The sequence below is a fragment of the Macaca nemestrina genome, chromosome 4 (genome assembly GCF_043159975.1).
Source record: "Macaca nemestrina isolate mMacNem1 chromosome 4, mMacNem.hap1, whole genome shotgun sequence".
Lineage (NCBI taxonomy): Eukaryota > Metazoa > Chordata > Mammalia > Primates > Cercopithecidae > Macaca > Macaca nemestrina.
Window position 1 is genome coordinate 75380514 of NC_092128.1, and position 16841 is coordinate 75397354.

General features: G+C 38.2%; 1 protein-coding gene across 6 annotated transcripts in view; it reads left to right on the top strand.

Moving 5' to 3' along the window:
• The window catches only part of LOC105475542 (dynein cytoplasmic 1 intermediate chain 1), a 319181-nt gene that overhangs the window by 21142 nt on the left and 281198 nt on the right, over positions 1-16841 (top strand). For all 6 annotated transcript variants that reach the window (XM_011730892.3, XM_011730897.3, XM_011730894.3 and 3 more), the window contains exons 2-3: positions 10917-11033; positions 16567-16681. In XM_011730892.3, coding sequence (XP_011729194.1) covers positions 10926-11033; positions 16567-16681 — 223 coding nt within the window. In that variant the 5' untranslated portion in view covers positions 10917-10925. The remainder of the gene's footprint in view (positions 1-10916; positions 11034-16566; positions 16682-16841) is intronic.

The window sequence follows — 16841 nt, forward strand, 5'->3', positions numbered from 1 at the left end:
CTTGAGATGGAGCAGCTCCTTTCTATTCAATGAATGTTTTAGAACGTCTAGGTGCACAGACGCATAATTTCCTATTATATAAAGTGCAGTCATGGTAGCTTTCTTTGTTTGGCTTCTTTGCCTGATACTTGGCCTAAGTATATGATTTATCTTTCCTATCTGTTTTGACCTAAGGTTGTGTTTCCTGGGGATCCTGTTGCAAGGCCTCACTTCTTTCTTCATGTAGTTATCCTTGTGACAGTGCCCAGAGGGCTCCCATCTCCTGTCTTCTGATTCTGTTTTCCGGTTCCTCTTCTGCCCTAATTCCCAGTGACCCAATTCCAAACTACTGCTCTCTAGTTGTCCAAACCGTTCCATCTTTAGCTTTATACTCTTTCAAGGATTCTACTTGAGATTCTCATTTCCTAAGGACTCTTGATATCATCTGAGTGTTTCTTGAAGGAAGATACTCTAAGAAATGAATGGCTGATTCTCTTAATTGGGGAACAGTTCCCTTTCCAAAGAGAAGCATACTGAATCTCTAAATTGGTGGAATGCACCATAGGAGTCAGAAATTAAACAAAAATTTTCCAAACTTTTTGGCAAAGATGACAGTGGCTTTTGAGTCCTTTAAGATTTAAGAGCTCTCATCTCTACTCTGTTAACTAGATAAGAGGGCAGATACCCCATGGATTGATTTTTCTCTCCAGCATAATGGGCTTCTGTGCTGAGGGCTCGAGAGCCTCTCCTGTTTAATGTGCTGCAATTGCCAGTGCTCAAGTTGCAGTTAAAGTAGTACAATTTGGGTAGCTCAGAATCATAAAACAGCGAAGATAGGACTAGAGACAATATGTAGACACAACAATCTTAAATACATCTCACAAATTCAGCAAGAGTGATACTAAAGGCTTAATTTTAGAAAAATTTCTGAATTTCCTAGTCAAGAATTTACCCAATATGAATAAGATTGAGAGGAACCTGGAAAAATCAACATAATGTTTCAGCTGTGTGTATGGATTGATACAGGTTTTCCTCCAAAACAGTAGTTCTCTACAGACACAAATAGGTCCTTTCTATGTAAATTGAAACTCTTGCAGTGCTTGGGACTACCCAGTATTGGCTTTGATGAGGTGTATGGGAATTTCAGAGGCAAAGCTTTTCCTTCTGGTGTCAGCTCGCTCATGCAATTTACATGTGATGCCACCAGGTGGTGATACAGAGGGATAGCAAGATTGGACCAGAAAGACTGATCAACATCCATCATAACGGCTTTTTGTTTAAGAGCTTTCTTTGGATTAAAATTAATAAAATCTGGAATAAGTAAACACTGGAAGGAAAGCATTATTTAATGAAAGTGTCCAGGAATAATGAAGTCTGACATTTCCATTTTAACTCTTCCATTTCATGGTTGTAAATGTGTATGACTATATCTGCTTCCATATTTATGGGTAAAATGCTGGTACTGGATTATATAATCTTTGAAGTTCTTGTTTTGAAATGAGCATGTATAATTGTAATTATTAAAGCAGTCTATTAATGCTATTCACAATCATAAAGACAGGGACTCAACCTAAATGCCCATTAATGGTAGACTGGATAAAGAAAATGTGGTGCACGTATGTCATGGAATATGATGCAGCCACAAAAAAGAATGAGATCATGTCCTTTGCAGAAACATGGATGGAGCTGGAGGCCATTATCATTAGCAAACTAAGGCAGGAACAGAAAACTAAATACCAGATGTTCTTACTTATAAGTGGGAGCTAAATGATGAGAAGGCATAGACACACAGACGGGAACAATACACACTGGGGCCTGTTGAAGGATAGAGGGTGGGAGTAGGGAGAGGATCAAGAAAAATAACTAGTAGGAACTAGGCTTAATACCTGGGTGATACAATAATCCTTAAAACAAGCTCCCATGACACAAGTTTAACTATATAACAAACCTGCACATGTACCCCTGAACTTAAAAATTAAAGTTAAATTTTTAAAAGTAAAATGAATTGAAAATGCCTTTGTAAACAAAGATGATGGTTTGCAAACTCCTCAGTGATATGAAGAAGCCTACTAGGTATAATTGAAGTCTGTAAAAATCACCCTTTGTTTTCTTTTGTAAAATTAAATTAAGACCAAAAAAAAAAAAACAAAAAACAGCCTACAGCAAAATTAGGACAAAGGATTAAAAAAATCACACAAACAGAAATCTACAGTTCATTAACAACTGTCTTAGTTCACTTTACAACCAGGCTAACGCCCATTTGTGTGTGTGTGTGTGTGTGTGTGTGTGTGTGTGTGTTTAGTGAGGGGAGAAGGAGAATGGGGAACGAAAACTGGCTTCTCAGTTGGTCTTCCTTACCTGTTACCTGGCTTAGGCAGGTGAGAAATCTTTCACACATTGTTCTATGGGGTCTCTCTCTCTCTTTCTTTCTTTCCTTCTTTCTTGACCGAGATTCACTCTTGTTGCGCAGGCTGGAGTGCAATGGTGCGATCTTGGCTCATTCCAACCTCTGCCTCTAGGGTTCAAGTGATTCTCCTGCCTCAGCCTTCCCGAGTAGCTGGGATTACAGGCGCCTGCCACCACGCTCTGTGGGGCCTTTTCTTCAAGGCCTCGCTTTCCCCCTAACTCTGGTTTTCCTTATGCTGTACCTAGAGGCCTTACTTAGATCTCCCAGGTATTTTTGAATCATAGTTTGTGGAATTTTTGACTCTAACTTGAATTTTTAATGCTTAGTGATTTTGCTAGTCTTTCACTACTTCTTTCCCTGAAAAGAAAGAGCATGAACTCCCTCTATTTAGATTATTTATATACACACTTAGCAAAATTTTGTCAAGGAAATGTCTCTGTAAGCTTTAGAATCAACTCTATCTTAGCAGAATTAGGTTAAGTCACAGTTGACTTAACCTAAGTTGGGGAACCCCTAGTGGTTCCCCAGGGGTTGGGGAACCTGGGGTTCCCCAGAAACTTTCAGGATCTGTAAGGTCAAAGCTATTTTCATAATAACACTAAAATGTTATCTGTCTTTTCTACTGTGTTGACATTTGCAGTGATGGTATAAAAGCAATCATGGGTAAAACTGCTGGTACTGTAATGCGATTTGAGGCAGTGGCACCAAACTGTACTAGTAGTGGCCCAAATTTCACTGCTACACGCACAGTTTTTAAAAAAAACCCAGTTTCACTTAAGAATGTCCTTCACAAAGCAGAAAAAAAATTAGTTACATTAAATGTCTACTCTTGGGTGTATGTTTTACTGTGTGACAAATGGGAACAAGCAAAGCCTTCTGCTACCAACTCAATAGTTGTCTTGAGGAAAAACATTTGTGCAATAATTTGAATTGTGAGTTAAACTAACAGCCTTAATAAAAAAAGAAACACTATTTTTTACTTGAACAACTGACAAACTAGGGTGATTCAGACTTCACTATTTGGTAGACATTTTCTCAAAAATCAATGGTGTGAGTTTGTCACTTCAAGAACATAACTGACAATATTTATTGCTAATGATAAAATTTGAGCTTTCAAACAAAAAGTAGAATTTTGGGCCACCCTGAGCTTGACAGTTTTATGTCACCTAAAGACTTCTAAAGAGCTTGGTGATGAAGTTACTAAATTTGATTTTCAGATATAATGTGTCAACATTTGGAAGGTCTGCCTGATTTATTATTTTCCAGTTACTTATAGTTTCCAAGTAACCTATTCTTGACATTATAAAATCATACATGAGTAAAAGATCGATTCAATGTTTAGGATAGGCCAATGGATTTTAATGTAACAGAGTACAAAAAGTTCATTGATTGATATGGTTTCATATTCACATTGCCACTGACCTTTAAGAAACTGCTATTTGTTGACTTTTGGTGTAATAGTGAAGAATATCCACAATTACCTGAAGAGGCTGTTAAAATATTCCTCCTTTTTCAGATTACATATCTGTTTGAGGCCAGATTTTCTTCATATACTTCAACTAAAATAACATATCACAACAGATTGAATGCAGAAGTAGCTATAAGACAGCATTTGACTTCTATTAAACCAGATGTTAAAAAGATATGTGAAAATGTAAAAGCATTACACTCATCTTACTTTTTTTTCTTTTGTCTTGGAAATTGTAGTTTTTTTCACAAAATGTTAATAACATGTATGTTGTTACTTTAAAATAAATTATTAAATAAATACTTAAAGTTTTATCAGCTTTAATTTTTAACATGATTAATGTTAATAGATAACCTACATAAAAACATAAACCAAAGCTCTTTGAAGTTCTTGATAAATTTTAAGAGTATAACAGGGTACTGAAATAAAAATGTTTGAGAACTGCTCTTCTGTGGTGTTAGTAGAACAGTCCTGAGCATCGTCCTACTATAAGATGGATTTTATTTAAAATTTTGTTTTCATAGTGTACTGATGGCTGTAAAAATGTAGGAAATAACCCTCCTTTCACCAGCCAACTCCCTCCTGAGATGTCTATCACTCTTTTTTTTGACTGAGCTATAGCTGTAAAAATGGGCTCATGGTTGTCGTCTGTATCATCCCTTGGCCTCCCATTCAAGTGGAAGGAGGCAGCTGCATTTTATGAGACACTAAGCAGGTGAAATGGGGCTGTGAAAGATCAAATTTCTTACACGTATTCAGTGGCAGATGAAAAGTTCAATACATGATAGTGAAGAGCTGACAAGAGCAATTGTTTTCAGGCAGGAAAAGAGAACTTATTTCTGGGTATTTTCTCAATAAGTCTGGCAACAGCTGGGCAATGATTTAAACCTCCTAGGGTTCCAACTTTAAGCTTAAAAATACATTTGCATATGCCAGCATTAGGAATGGAATCCCAAACGGCTGCCAACTTAGACAACCGAAAGGAAATAGAGATCTATATTGTTCAAAAGCTAAGCCTTCGGAGGTGCTGTTACTCAGCAGCTGTGTAAACAGAACTAAATCCTTTGCATCTCCTCTGCTAGACACTTGGTTCTAAATAGGACCAAACTGTGCCATGATGATACGTACAGAAATAAAAATGAAGGCAATAGATATCATTGTTGGGTTCGAGAAAAGCTGGACATTTTCCTTTCTCTATGGATATGTGCAGACATAAGAAATGTAAAGGAGATGTAGGGGAACCTGGCAAGGCAAGGGAAGAGGTGAAACTGATTTTAGTTTTATTTCCTCCCTCCTCAGTATCCACATTTCTCTCTCTCATGTTTGCCTCCCTCCCTCCTCTCCCCATTTTTTCCTCTATTGAAACTGAGGGGCCGCGTATGGTGGCTCACGTTTGTAATCCCAGCGAAGATCCAGGCAGGAGGATCATCTGAGGTCGGCAGTTCAAGACCAGCCTGGCCAACATGGCGAAACCCCGTCTCTATAAAAAAATACAAAAATTAGCTGGGCCCAGTAGCATGCACCTGTAGTCCCAGCTACTTGGGAGGCTGAGGCAGGAGAATTGCTTGAACCTAGTAGGTGGAGGTTGCAGTGAGCTGAGATTGTGCCACTGCACTGCAGCCTGGGTGAAAGAGCAAGACTCTGTCCCAGAAAAAAAAAAAAAAAAAAAAAGAAAGAAAGAAAAGAAACTTAGGACCATGAGCCATTTGTATAATGGAACAGCAGGAGAGACCTTCGCTATAACTAACTTCCTAACTAGAGAAGAAACCATGTCTTCATATACCAACTCATCCTCCGGGGGAAGTGGGTAAGGTGCAGGGGATGTCTGCTGAGGACAGCTTGATATGTAATTCTTATGTTCAAAAGAAAAAACTGAGAAGGTTTTTTTTACTGTTAAGCTAAATGACTACACTTAATTTTTTAAAAAGGTGTTTTTTGTTTTTTGTTTTTTTTTGAGTCACATCCCTTTTCCCACATGCCTTCCATTTTATAACTCATTTAGATAGAGAAGCTCCTTCTACTTGCTCTGAAGTGTTTTAGAATGGCTAGGAACACAGACCGGATTTCCTTACTTTAAATGTATTGTTATTAAATCAGTAATGTCCCATGTCTTTCATGTAATTCTCACTTTTTAAATGATTGCAGTGAACTTGGAGTGATGACTTGGTTATTGAATTAGGGTGCAATTGGTGATGTGGGCAAGACTGGGCAGGGTAAACTAATGGTAATAATAATAGAAAAGAAAGGGGAGAAGAAGGAGAAGGAGAAACTTTTCTTGGGTGTTTAGTATTTGCCAGGCATAATTTTTAGCTCTTTACTTTTATTGACTCATGTATTTGGATCAAAAGAATGACAGCTTACTAGATCAGAGATGTGCTGAAGCCAAAGTGATCAGAACTGAGACGTTTGGGAGGATGAGTGGAGATGAGCTGTAGTGACAACACTAAGCAGAGGATAAAGGGTGAATCAAGGAACAAAAGGGAAATCAGTAGTAGAGAGCTGAAATCTGAAAAAAAGCTAGCAGGCTCTAGGGATTGGTGTATGGAGTCTAGGGTAAATGTAGTAACTGATTTGAACTTTGAGACATCTGTTTTGGGGTGAATATAACTTGGCTTGACAAAGAAAGACGAGGGGTGAAATGGGGATTGTGTTCAGTGATAGTAAAGCTGGAGGGTTTGCAGGAGAACAGAGGCTGTGATGCGGGGGTGGAGGGAGGTAAGAAGTGTGAATTTGGCAATGAAGGTGGGTGAAAGTGAGTGAGGAAGAGGAGATGCCACCGATGGAAAAAGAGTTCTGAATATGGGACTCTGCTCCGAGGATGCTCAGCAGGAGGTACAAAAATGCAACTGATCACAGTGGATGGGGCTGGGGAGAGACTGAGCTGTGATTCCTCCTAAGTCTAGGTGGAGTCAAGCCCAGAGTTGGCTGGTGTGTGTTAGAACATGCAGATGATCAGACAGGGAGGAGCCCTATACCCAGAGGTGGGTTTGATTTACCCACTTGATCCCTTGCCATTTGTAAATGAGAGACCAGCTTTTTATGTGTATGAAGTAAATGAGCAATAATTAGCAGCAGGTAGCTTTGACTCTTATTTTCTTAGACTGAGTGCATCAGAATTGCCTTGGCAATAACCTGCATTAGCCACAGGAATCTCTATAACTCATGTCCCTCATGCTTTGCTCCTCGATTTGCTTTATTTGATGTGCAGGGAGATTTAGTGGGTCAGAGGAGCAAGCCCCCCAGGAAATCCTATGGAGTTCAGTGCTGACACTGCATTTAATGCTACTATTTAAGCCATTTTACTATGTGTAAAGGCTCATTCATTCACTATAATGTGTACTTTCCAAACCCTTTATGAGGCATTCTCTTGAGATTCCTTATTCTCCTAGGGGTTGATACTAAGCATCTATTTTGGAATGGATCAAAAAATCAATAAATGGAAGGCCATTTACAGTTGTGTCTTCTAGCATTGTAACCTGCTGCATTTAAAGACTTAAATTATTTGGATCATCACTACCTAATATAATCTTTTTTAAAAAATTGCCTCAATGTTTTTGTTGTTATTTTTAAAATATTGACTCTCTGGCTGGGAATTCCAACTTAAATGGTCAACATTGTAAGACATGTTTATTATTTGCAAGAAAGCCTTTGCACTTTGCAGAAATTTTCTGAGAATACATTTTACTTCCCTTTTGTGATTGAAATTCTTGGCAAGAAAATCATAACAAATACAAGACTTTCTTATGATTTGCTCCTTAATGACAATAAATATTGCTGAAGTTGTACCAGACAGTTTTGATGAATTGGAGAAAGGTAAAAAAATGTTGGGGAAAGGTCAAGTAAAAGTTGGGGAAATGTGGAGGAGGGGAAAACTCACATTTTCTAAGAAGATTCTCCTGGCTGCTTTCAGCTTAGAATGAAACAGCTATTGCTTTAACAGTGATTTTTCTGATCATACATTTCATTTCTGACTACCAAAAGATTTCCAGCACACTAGTTAGATGGACCCTCATTGGTCAATGGTGTTTATAACTTCTCAGATGACTTCTGGAATTCCTGCCAGGAATTTTACCCATTGGTGTTGAAAATTATTGGCAACCTGTATTTTAGTGATAAACTTCACTTTTGTGAAGTTCTGCAACTTCTCTTGGAAAGAAAAATATCAGAAGATCTAACTTCGTGGGCCTGTGTCCCTCCATGTGGACCCTCAGTCGGACCTGGTGGAGCTTCCTCCTGTGGACCGGGCGTTTCCTCTCTGGCTGGCCCTCAGTCACGGCTCTGCTTGCTCAATTACTCCCTTGGCTCTGTTAAGACTTTGAATTGCATCTTCTGTTTAAACAGTCCTTTGTAGGGGGATGACTCCAAACTCTATTCCTTAACTTCAGTCCCCCATCCCACTTCTCCCCCAATCTGTAGTGTTGTATTTGTGCATTCTGCCCAGAAGTTCCACTGATACCCAAATTATGACATACATGTTGCAAGGTTTTTTCACCATTTTCCTCTTTGTCTTCTCTTCCTAATTTCACTGCCATCCCCTTTGCCTTCTCAAAGTCGAATTGTTACTGGACCTTCCATTTTTGCTTCCATATTTAAAGGCTACTAAGAGTTCCTTGGTCCCTCTTGGCTGTGCTCTCCCTAGTGCACATTCTCTACTTCTGTCTCCACATTTGCCTACCATCCCTGTACAGGTACAGTTGAATCAGAGAGAAGCTGGCATTAGTTTCCCAGCAGCTTGCCTTATTTCTAGTTTTTGCTCCAGTCTGTTATACAGGCAGGGACAAGAATAGGCTTAAGCAAATTCCATTTTTATTTTGTCACTTTTCTTTTCAAAAATCTGCTATGTTTGCCCATCGCCCATTACACCAAATATAACTCAATTTTCTGTTTTGTCCAGGCTTTCCAGGTTGCCTCAACATATCCATTCTTACCAATTAAACTTTTTTTTCTTTTTTAAAACAGAGTCTCACTCTGCCACCCAGGCTAGAGTGCAGTGCATGATTATAACTCACGGTAACCGTGAACTCTCGGCCTCAAGCTATCCTCCTGCCTCAGCCTCCCAAAGCACTGGGGTTACAGGTATGAACCAGCACACCTGGCCTCAACTTTCTGTTTCTTGACTTGAATTTACCCACATCTCTTGCACTCAATCTGTGAGTTCCCTCTTTGACAGGTCTTCACACATCCAAATATGCCCTTCCTTTGCTAGTTCTGACCTCATTCAATACCCAGTACCAATTCTACCTACTCCTCAATGCTTTCCCTGGCATACTCCACCAGACCTTGATTATCACTTTGCTCTGCATTCCTCTGAACTTGTACACTGGGGATCACAAATATGTAGTAGGTCAGCTTGAATTTAGATTCTGCCATCTATTGGCTAGGCAGCTTGAATTTAGATTCTGCCATCTATTGGCTAGGCAGTCTCAGTACTTACTGAACCTCCTTTGTCTTAATTATGAAAAGGAATTAATAATAATACTGGTGTACTTGGATTGATATGATTACATGTGATAAGGATGTCAAGGGCCTGGCACTGAGTAATCAATAAGCCAATATCTCAGAGAACATCTCTATCCACACTGCATGTCCACAAATTTGAGCTATATACTCTTTGAAGGAGAGAATCTGGTTTTGCTTATCTTTGGATCCCTATTCATTATAAAGTGCCTAGCACCAATTAAATACAACAAATATTTGTTGAAAAATGTAGAAAGAATATGATCATGAATGGCAGAGATTGGTTATTGCAATAATTCTGATTATTTCACAAATCTCTGCTGTCACACTGTGATCAGAAATGTGTATAGTAGAAACACAGTGTATTTCCCAACTTGTTTATTTGTCTGAAAGTGTGTCCTAGAGTGACTGCAGATTCATGATTACCTTCTGGGGACAATGACAAAAAAGTTGAGAATTTTTCATTGTTCTGTATTCTTTGGGTTTTGTGTGTGTTTTTGTTTTTGTTTTTGTTTGTTTGTTTGTTTGCCTTCCATTGCTCTGTAATCTACTTCAAGATACATTATATATTTATCCTAGTTGCATGCAAATAGTATGCGAATGAATACTCATGACATTTATGGTTAGTCAATTTTTCCCCATTATTTTAGAAAATTGGGCGAGGGTGGCCCTTCGTTTCTCAAGGTTTCCATTTTGTTAGTTTTCAGTTGGGAGCACAAAAGGCTCAAATATATAATCATCGGTAATTAGTAAGAGTCTTCTTCGAACTGATTTCATTTAAAAATGTTACTGGCACCATCACTACCAGCACCGTCACCATGATTAACATTAAAATTAAATCTTGTTTGGATAAAATTTCCTAAGAACTTGCCATGGTGTTATCTCCCATTTCATGTGCTCACAAACACCCTTTGCTTTGGAAAGGGAAAGTGCCAGAATAAGCAATATTACATTCAGAATGCAAATGAAAGTTTTATAGAAATAGGGTTGTGTTGGAGATGAAATTAACTGTGACACTTCAGGAGTTTTACAGAGAAAGAAGATTAACATGTTAGGTCTTCAGCAGCTGTCTTCCCTGATGCAAATAACGTTAGGCAAAATGAAATCTCCATGCGTCCTAGCTCAGTGGAGGAATGTTTATTGAGTCCATAGAAATTTGAGCAGGGCACGTCTCTAAGGGTTTATGACAGCCTATTTTCTTTTCTCAGTGTGGGAATGAATTGCTCCATTATCATCTAAATTGGAAGTCATGATGATGGTTCTTTTTTGATTCTTTATTTATTTTTGTTTATTTGTTAAGAAACTTGTACAGAAAATGTGTTGATTATCTGGAAGTTGCTATCCTTGCTTAGGCCAGATAATAACCTTGTATTTCTTTAGATATTTATGTATATATACCTAAAAGGGAAATATTTTATATCCTTGGACCAGATCTAACTTAATTTGTTTCTTTGATTCTTTCACATAGGCTAAATAATACAACCTCTTGTTGATCACCCAAAAGTCACATTTTCAAATTGCATTTTCTTTCAAATGATTTTTGCAATGATATACAGAAAAGTTATTTTTATATATGTTCACTTTTTTTTTTTCTCTTTCTCCAAGGAAACCAACATGTCTGACAAAAGTGACTTAAAAGCTGAGCTAGAGCGCAAAAAGCAGCGCTTAGCACAGATAAGAGAAGAGAAGAAACGGAAGGAAGAGGAGAGGAAAAAGAAAGAGGTAAATCCTGGGTGTTGGGGTGTTGTGGGGGAAAAAGAAAGATCACTTGATTCTGAGGGGCTGGTCAAATTGATAAATAGGACCCCCTAAAAGAATCCTTTTATGATATTGGAATAAAATGATTGACTATGTCCCTATTCCGCATGATAAAGTTGTTACCTTCTGCTATGTACTGGTCAGCCATCACCTAAATGGGGGATAACATTTGATCCAGAGGCTCCAGAGGCCTCCAAACTCCAGGTTCATCACAGACTCGAACAGAATTCTAAGGGTGGTCTGTGATCTTGTTATTGTTAGAAACTTCTTAACCTTTCTGTGCCTCAGTTTCCTATTTTTAATATGAGAACAATAATACATTTATTTTGTGGGGCTGTACTTAGCAGTACCTAGAATATAGTTAGTACTTAATAAATGTTAGTTTTAAGAAAAGGTTTTTCTTTTTTTTCTGAAAAATCTACCAGCAGGAACATTTTAGCAGAAAATTAGAAAACTATGCCAGTAGATTTCCATTGTTTCCAAAGTGGTGTACGTTTTTTAATGGTAAATAAGCATCTTTGGTTTGGTAAGGGGAAGGCTGTCCTTCTCTTAGTGAGAAGGTAGATAGGATAGTACATACAGTACAAAGAATTATTACATGTTAGATCTGGCTGAAATTTCAGAGACTTTCCATTCAGGCCCCTCTTTGTGCCAACAAAGCAGCAGAGATCCAGAGGTGAAATGTAGCTTTTCTGCTTTCTAGACTTAGAATCTAGGACTCTGTAATCCCAATCCAATGCCTTGTTGTCATGTCACATTTTCTTCCACTATGTGAATCAAACAAATAATTTATTTTTAGTTCCCTAATTTGTTGTGGCAGTGTAGGAATAGCCCACATCTTATACAAAAACCAGATACCAAAGATATTTTTGAATAGTTTTCTAAGAAAAAACTTCGTGTGGTATGATATGCTTTTGTGTATAGAAACCAGAGCTGCTTCCCTATGCAGTTCTTCTGTAAGGAAAAAGAAAACTTATTTTGATGCCTTACAATCTAAATAAGTGTTGTTTCATACTACAAGGCTGAGAGACCAAGGTAATAGATTTACAACAATTATTATTTTCCAACAAAGTAAAAGATAATTGCAGTTGCATTTTAGCCTTCTGGCATCTCTCATCTCTCCATACTATTACGCATTGATTGATGTGATCATTTGTTTGTCCTTGACATCACACATAATGTTTTTTCCCTTTGAGATCTTTGCTATTACATATGCAGTCTTTGAGTGAAGTAGAGGTGAGAATTGACAAGGAATGGCTATTCATTTCCATGCAAAGCCAAAAAAAGCATTAAGTTATTATATTTCCTTTCCCTCAAATGTCAACACTTACTGTAGTTTTAAAGCACCTGTTATCCTTTACTAATAACCAGTTTCCTTTTAAACTGACATTCTAATATCCAACTTGAATTTCATAGAATTACCACAAAATGTGATGTGATATGGGAAATTTCGTTCCAAATTATGCTGTCTGCTTCATCTTTTTCATTTTACACATTTTGGGGAAATTACAGGCACACTGGACTGATGGAAGCAGGCTCCCCTTTTGATTCTATAACCAAGCACTTTTGCCTGGTGAGGATTTAGCTGGTTTCACAGCAAGAAGAGCCCTGGAAGGTTGGAGGCTGCAGGTAGTCGAGGGTATGGAACACCTGGACTCTAGACATTCCTGGCTGCTGCCTCATTCTGGATTGACATCATATGAAGTCCTAATTTTCTCATGTCTAAAGTGACATGGTGATTGAAGCTTGTGATAACTGAACTGTGCTCCACAGAGTCAGATGGCAATACAGAGTCCCAGTCTTCCATCCTCAAAGTTTCTGATTTGAGTGATCTGAAGCAGGGCTAGATTTTAGGATCCATTGGACCACATCGTCTTTAACATCTCTCCTGGCTTGAAATCTTCTCCCTTCCCATCCATCTCCCCTCAAAGAGATCTTTCCTTGGTTCTTTCCATGCACTCTCTGCAACTGTGCTGACTTGGTTGGTTCTGAGCAGCTGGGGCTGTAAGACTGAAGACAGTTAACACAGTGATTATGCACAGGGGCCTTTGAGTTGAACATGGCTGGGAAGCCTGGATCTGCCCTTCACAGACTGGCCCTGAATGGGTATCGGTCCTCTCTGAACCTGTTTCCTCTTCTGTAAAATGGAAAAAGGAATGATGTCTTCCTCACAGATTCAAGAGGATTCGAGAAGATCCCAAAGCAGTAAGAGACAGCTGTCATTCTGCTATCAGAGTAGATGAATGGGGCTTCACAGAATGGTCGCATACATTTTTAGGATCTCTGCTGGTGAGCCCATTTTATAAAAATGCCCCATTTTTGGAAGGATCTTAAAATTCAAGGCCCCCAGTTTCATGGGATTGGAGCATTTCGTGGCTGAAAGGAATCTGGAAGTAATCTATTCTGATCCTTTCTCACATAGGGAAGCTGGGCTGCAGAGGTCTAAGCCTTAGAGGCAGTCCCCCTTTATCTCCAATCACATGAAGGAGTCTGGAGATAAAAGGGAGCTACCTCTAAGGCTCATCAAGCCAATTTTCCAGATCAGAAACCTGAAGTCGTCCTTTCACCACCCCCTACCCCAATTTGCAGTGATCATCAGGTCTGCACAGGCATAACAAGATTCTCTTTTCGCCCCCATTTTTTTTCTCCCTAAAATCCACATTCCAGTCAGATGCAGCTGCTTACATGTGCCCTGATGGACTACATTCTTTCTTGACAGAGAGCTTAGGATGTTCTCTTTCCTCTGCTTTCACTGATCTACTTTCTTCCTATCATCCTTTGCCTGGCTGTTAAGTTTACCTGGCTGTCCTTCACCTGGCTGTTAACTGCATGTCGTTCCGTTCTCATCTCCTATGTCACTTTCTCCAGAAAGCTGCCTCTGAAACCTTTGTTTCCTCATGACTAGGTTAGTTCTGCATCCTATCATTGACGTTATCAAACCATTTAGGACAAGGTGTTATATTTTCCCCTTCACTTGTCTTTTTCTCCTAATAGATTGCAAGCTTTCAAGGTCAGGGCTATATGCTTTTGTTGTTGTTGTTGTTTGTTTTTTAATCATTAAGTCAATGTCTAATATAGGTTTTACCATATGGTAGACATTCAAAAAGGAGTTATAGAATGAATGAATGAGTGAGTACATGTGCATATGAACTAGTCAGGGCAGGTTTGTGAGGCACGTCCCAGACATCCTTTCCAAGCATCTGCAAATTTGTTTGGAAATTTCTGATCCTGAATCCATGGAATATCGACTGGCCACTGTCACTGACTCCCGAGTTTAAGATTTTCTAGTTTTGTGTTGTTTATAGAGAATTAGAAATAGATTTAAATAGCCTTGATTTTTATAAACTTTCTTTAGGCTTATATTTTAAATAAAACAAATAAATTTAACATTAAAAAGAAAATAAATGCTCTTTAATACTAAACTGATTGCCCTTTTTTTGCCATGAATATAAAAACTAGTGTGAATTAGGACCACCCAAGTTGATTATCTCCACAGAATTCAGAAAACTGTGTCCATGTTGTGTAAAATGACCACCCTCTGCTCTTTTGGATGTCAACTGCTTTCTTGGCTGTGATATTATGGATGAAATCTGATTTTAAAATAAATATCGTGGCCACCATTTAAGACACTGGCCCAATTTCATGAAAAATTGGCTTTAATGCAATGAGGTGAGCTCAGTGGGAGCCACCCTGAAGTTTCATTCTGTCCTTGGCCTTTTGCCGAATTGCTGCGAGGTAGAATGGCCAGGAGTTTCCTGGCCCATCCTCACATGTTTCTCTAATAAATGTGGAAATGTGTGTGGAAAAGTGATTGTCAATTCTCAGTTGACAAATTTTTCTTTCTTTGATTATCTTCTCTGGGTCTCAGCTGTGATTACACAAACAGAAATATCACTTGCTGAGAAAGGCACCTTGAAGGTTTTTAATTACTAATGCTACAAAATCACTGCTTGTTGAATGATTAAAACATAGTAGGATTCTGTAGTAGATACAGATCCTCACTCTGCAACATCTTTTTTCTCATCTTAGTTCTATCTTTGCCTCTGTTGTACACATAAACTTTGGGACTTGCTTCGGTAGTTTAAATGTTAAAATTGCAAAAGAACATGAACTTTGATATCTTCACTGATAAGAGATTAAACTGCCATTTCATAATTTTGGGTTACTCAGAATGTCTGAAATACTCTAGGACTCTTATAAGCCCTTACTGGCCTTCAAATGGTAGTCTTCCCTCTAATGACAGATAGACTTCAAAAATATGAGTGCTTTAGCCCAAAGTTAATAGTAACAGAATTGTTGAGTGCAGAGACATGTGCAAAGATACACTTAGTTTATAATCGGTGTGTAGGTTACCCTCTGGGAGTAAGTCAAAAGTTGCATAAACTCTTTCTGCTTATAGACACTACAATGTAACTAATGCTTCACTGCTTCAAAATGTATTCTACATGCCCAAAGAAAGTAATGTACTTGTTAGCTTACCCAACTTCCCCTGGGGAAGAAGGTATGTCTCATAACGAAATGTTTTTTGACAGGCTTTAAGACAACCTCACTTCTGTAAGCTCACAAAGCTTTGTTGTGAGGTAGTTACACGTCAACATGATGTTATCATGTTTCAGATGTGGAGCAAATAATTTATCTTAAGTAATAACTGTATTATGAAAGAGAGAAGAGACTTGGAATGTTTAAATTTCCCCTAGAATCCCACCACATATCTTGTTTACCTGCCTTTTAATTTGTCACTAATCTGTAAAAACACCAACTGGCATAGGATCTGACATTAAGAGGGCGGTATGAAAAACATAATGTGTCTTTAGACAGAATTTGTGAAAGGAATTTCTTGTAAATGATTTGCTGTACTATATTTTCTACATGATAATTTTCTTCTTCCAGTTAGTATATATAATGGAATCCTGTGAGAATTAGAATCAAGTACCAAAACATATCAATATTGATCACATGCCTTAATACAGATTTTAGGCCAGTTTATTTTAAACCACGGCAAACTTGTCTTAGCAATACAAATAGTGTGTTTTACAGTTAAACATTTTCATAAATAGTTTTACTTTTCCGCAAGATCCCAACAATTCCTGGTTTGCACAATCCCAAACATGGGACCTGAATATTACAAACACGGTCACAATAACTGATATCCCAGAAGGGACAAGGAGGTCTAAAAAAACAGTCAGAATTTTTTTTTTTTATATTATGTCCCCAGCCAGAAATACTTTGCCTTGATGTTTTCTCTTCCAAAACCTGGGAGAGAAACTTTCATCTCATGTGATAGAAGCAGGAAAAAGCCTTCAACCAAAAGAGAAAGTAGTGGGCCAGTAATTATTAAATGGAGCAATTATGGTGTTTATTCATCCTTTATACATATGATTATATCTATTTAGGGCTTTTGCCTTGTCTTCACTGCCATGCATTTATCATTTTCAGTTTCAGCCAGGAAAAGCATTTAGTTACGTTATTAACTTTTCTTACTGACGTCTACTTCTAGGCTGATATGCAGCAGAAGAAAGAACCTGTTCAGGATGACTCTGATCTGGATCGCAAACGACGAGAGACAGAGGCTTTGCTGCAAAGCATTGGTATCTCACCGGAGCCGCCTCTAGGTACTTAAAAGTGCTTCCTGTTACTATTCCTCAGAATCAACTTGTGTGGGATATACCATGTCCAGTGTTTACTATTCTTTTAAGTCTTTAACTTTTTTTAATTTTTATTTTTAAAGACATTCTGTGGCTTATGGTTCAGGTTGCATGTATTTTTGGAATT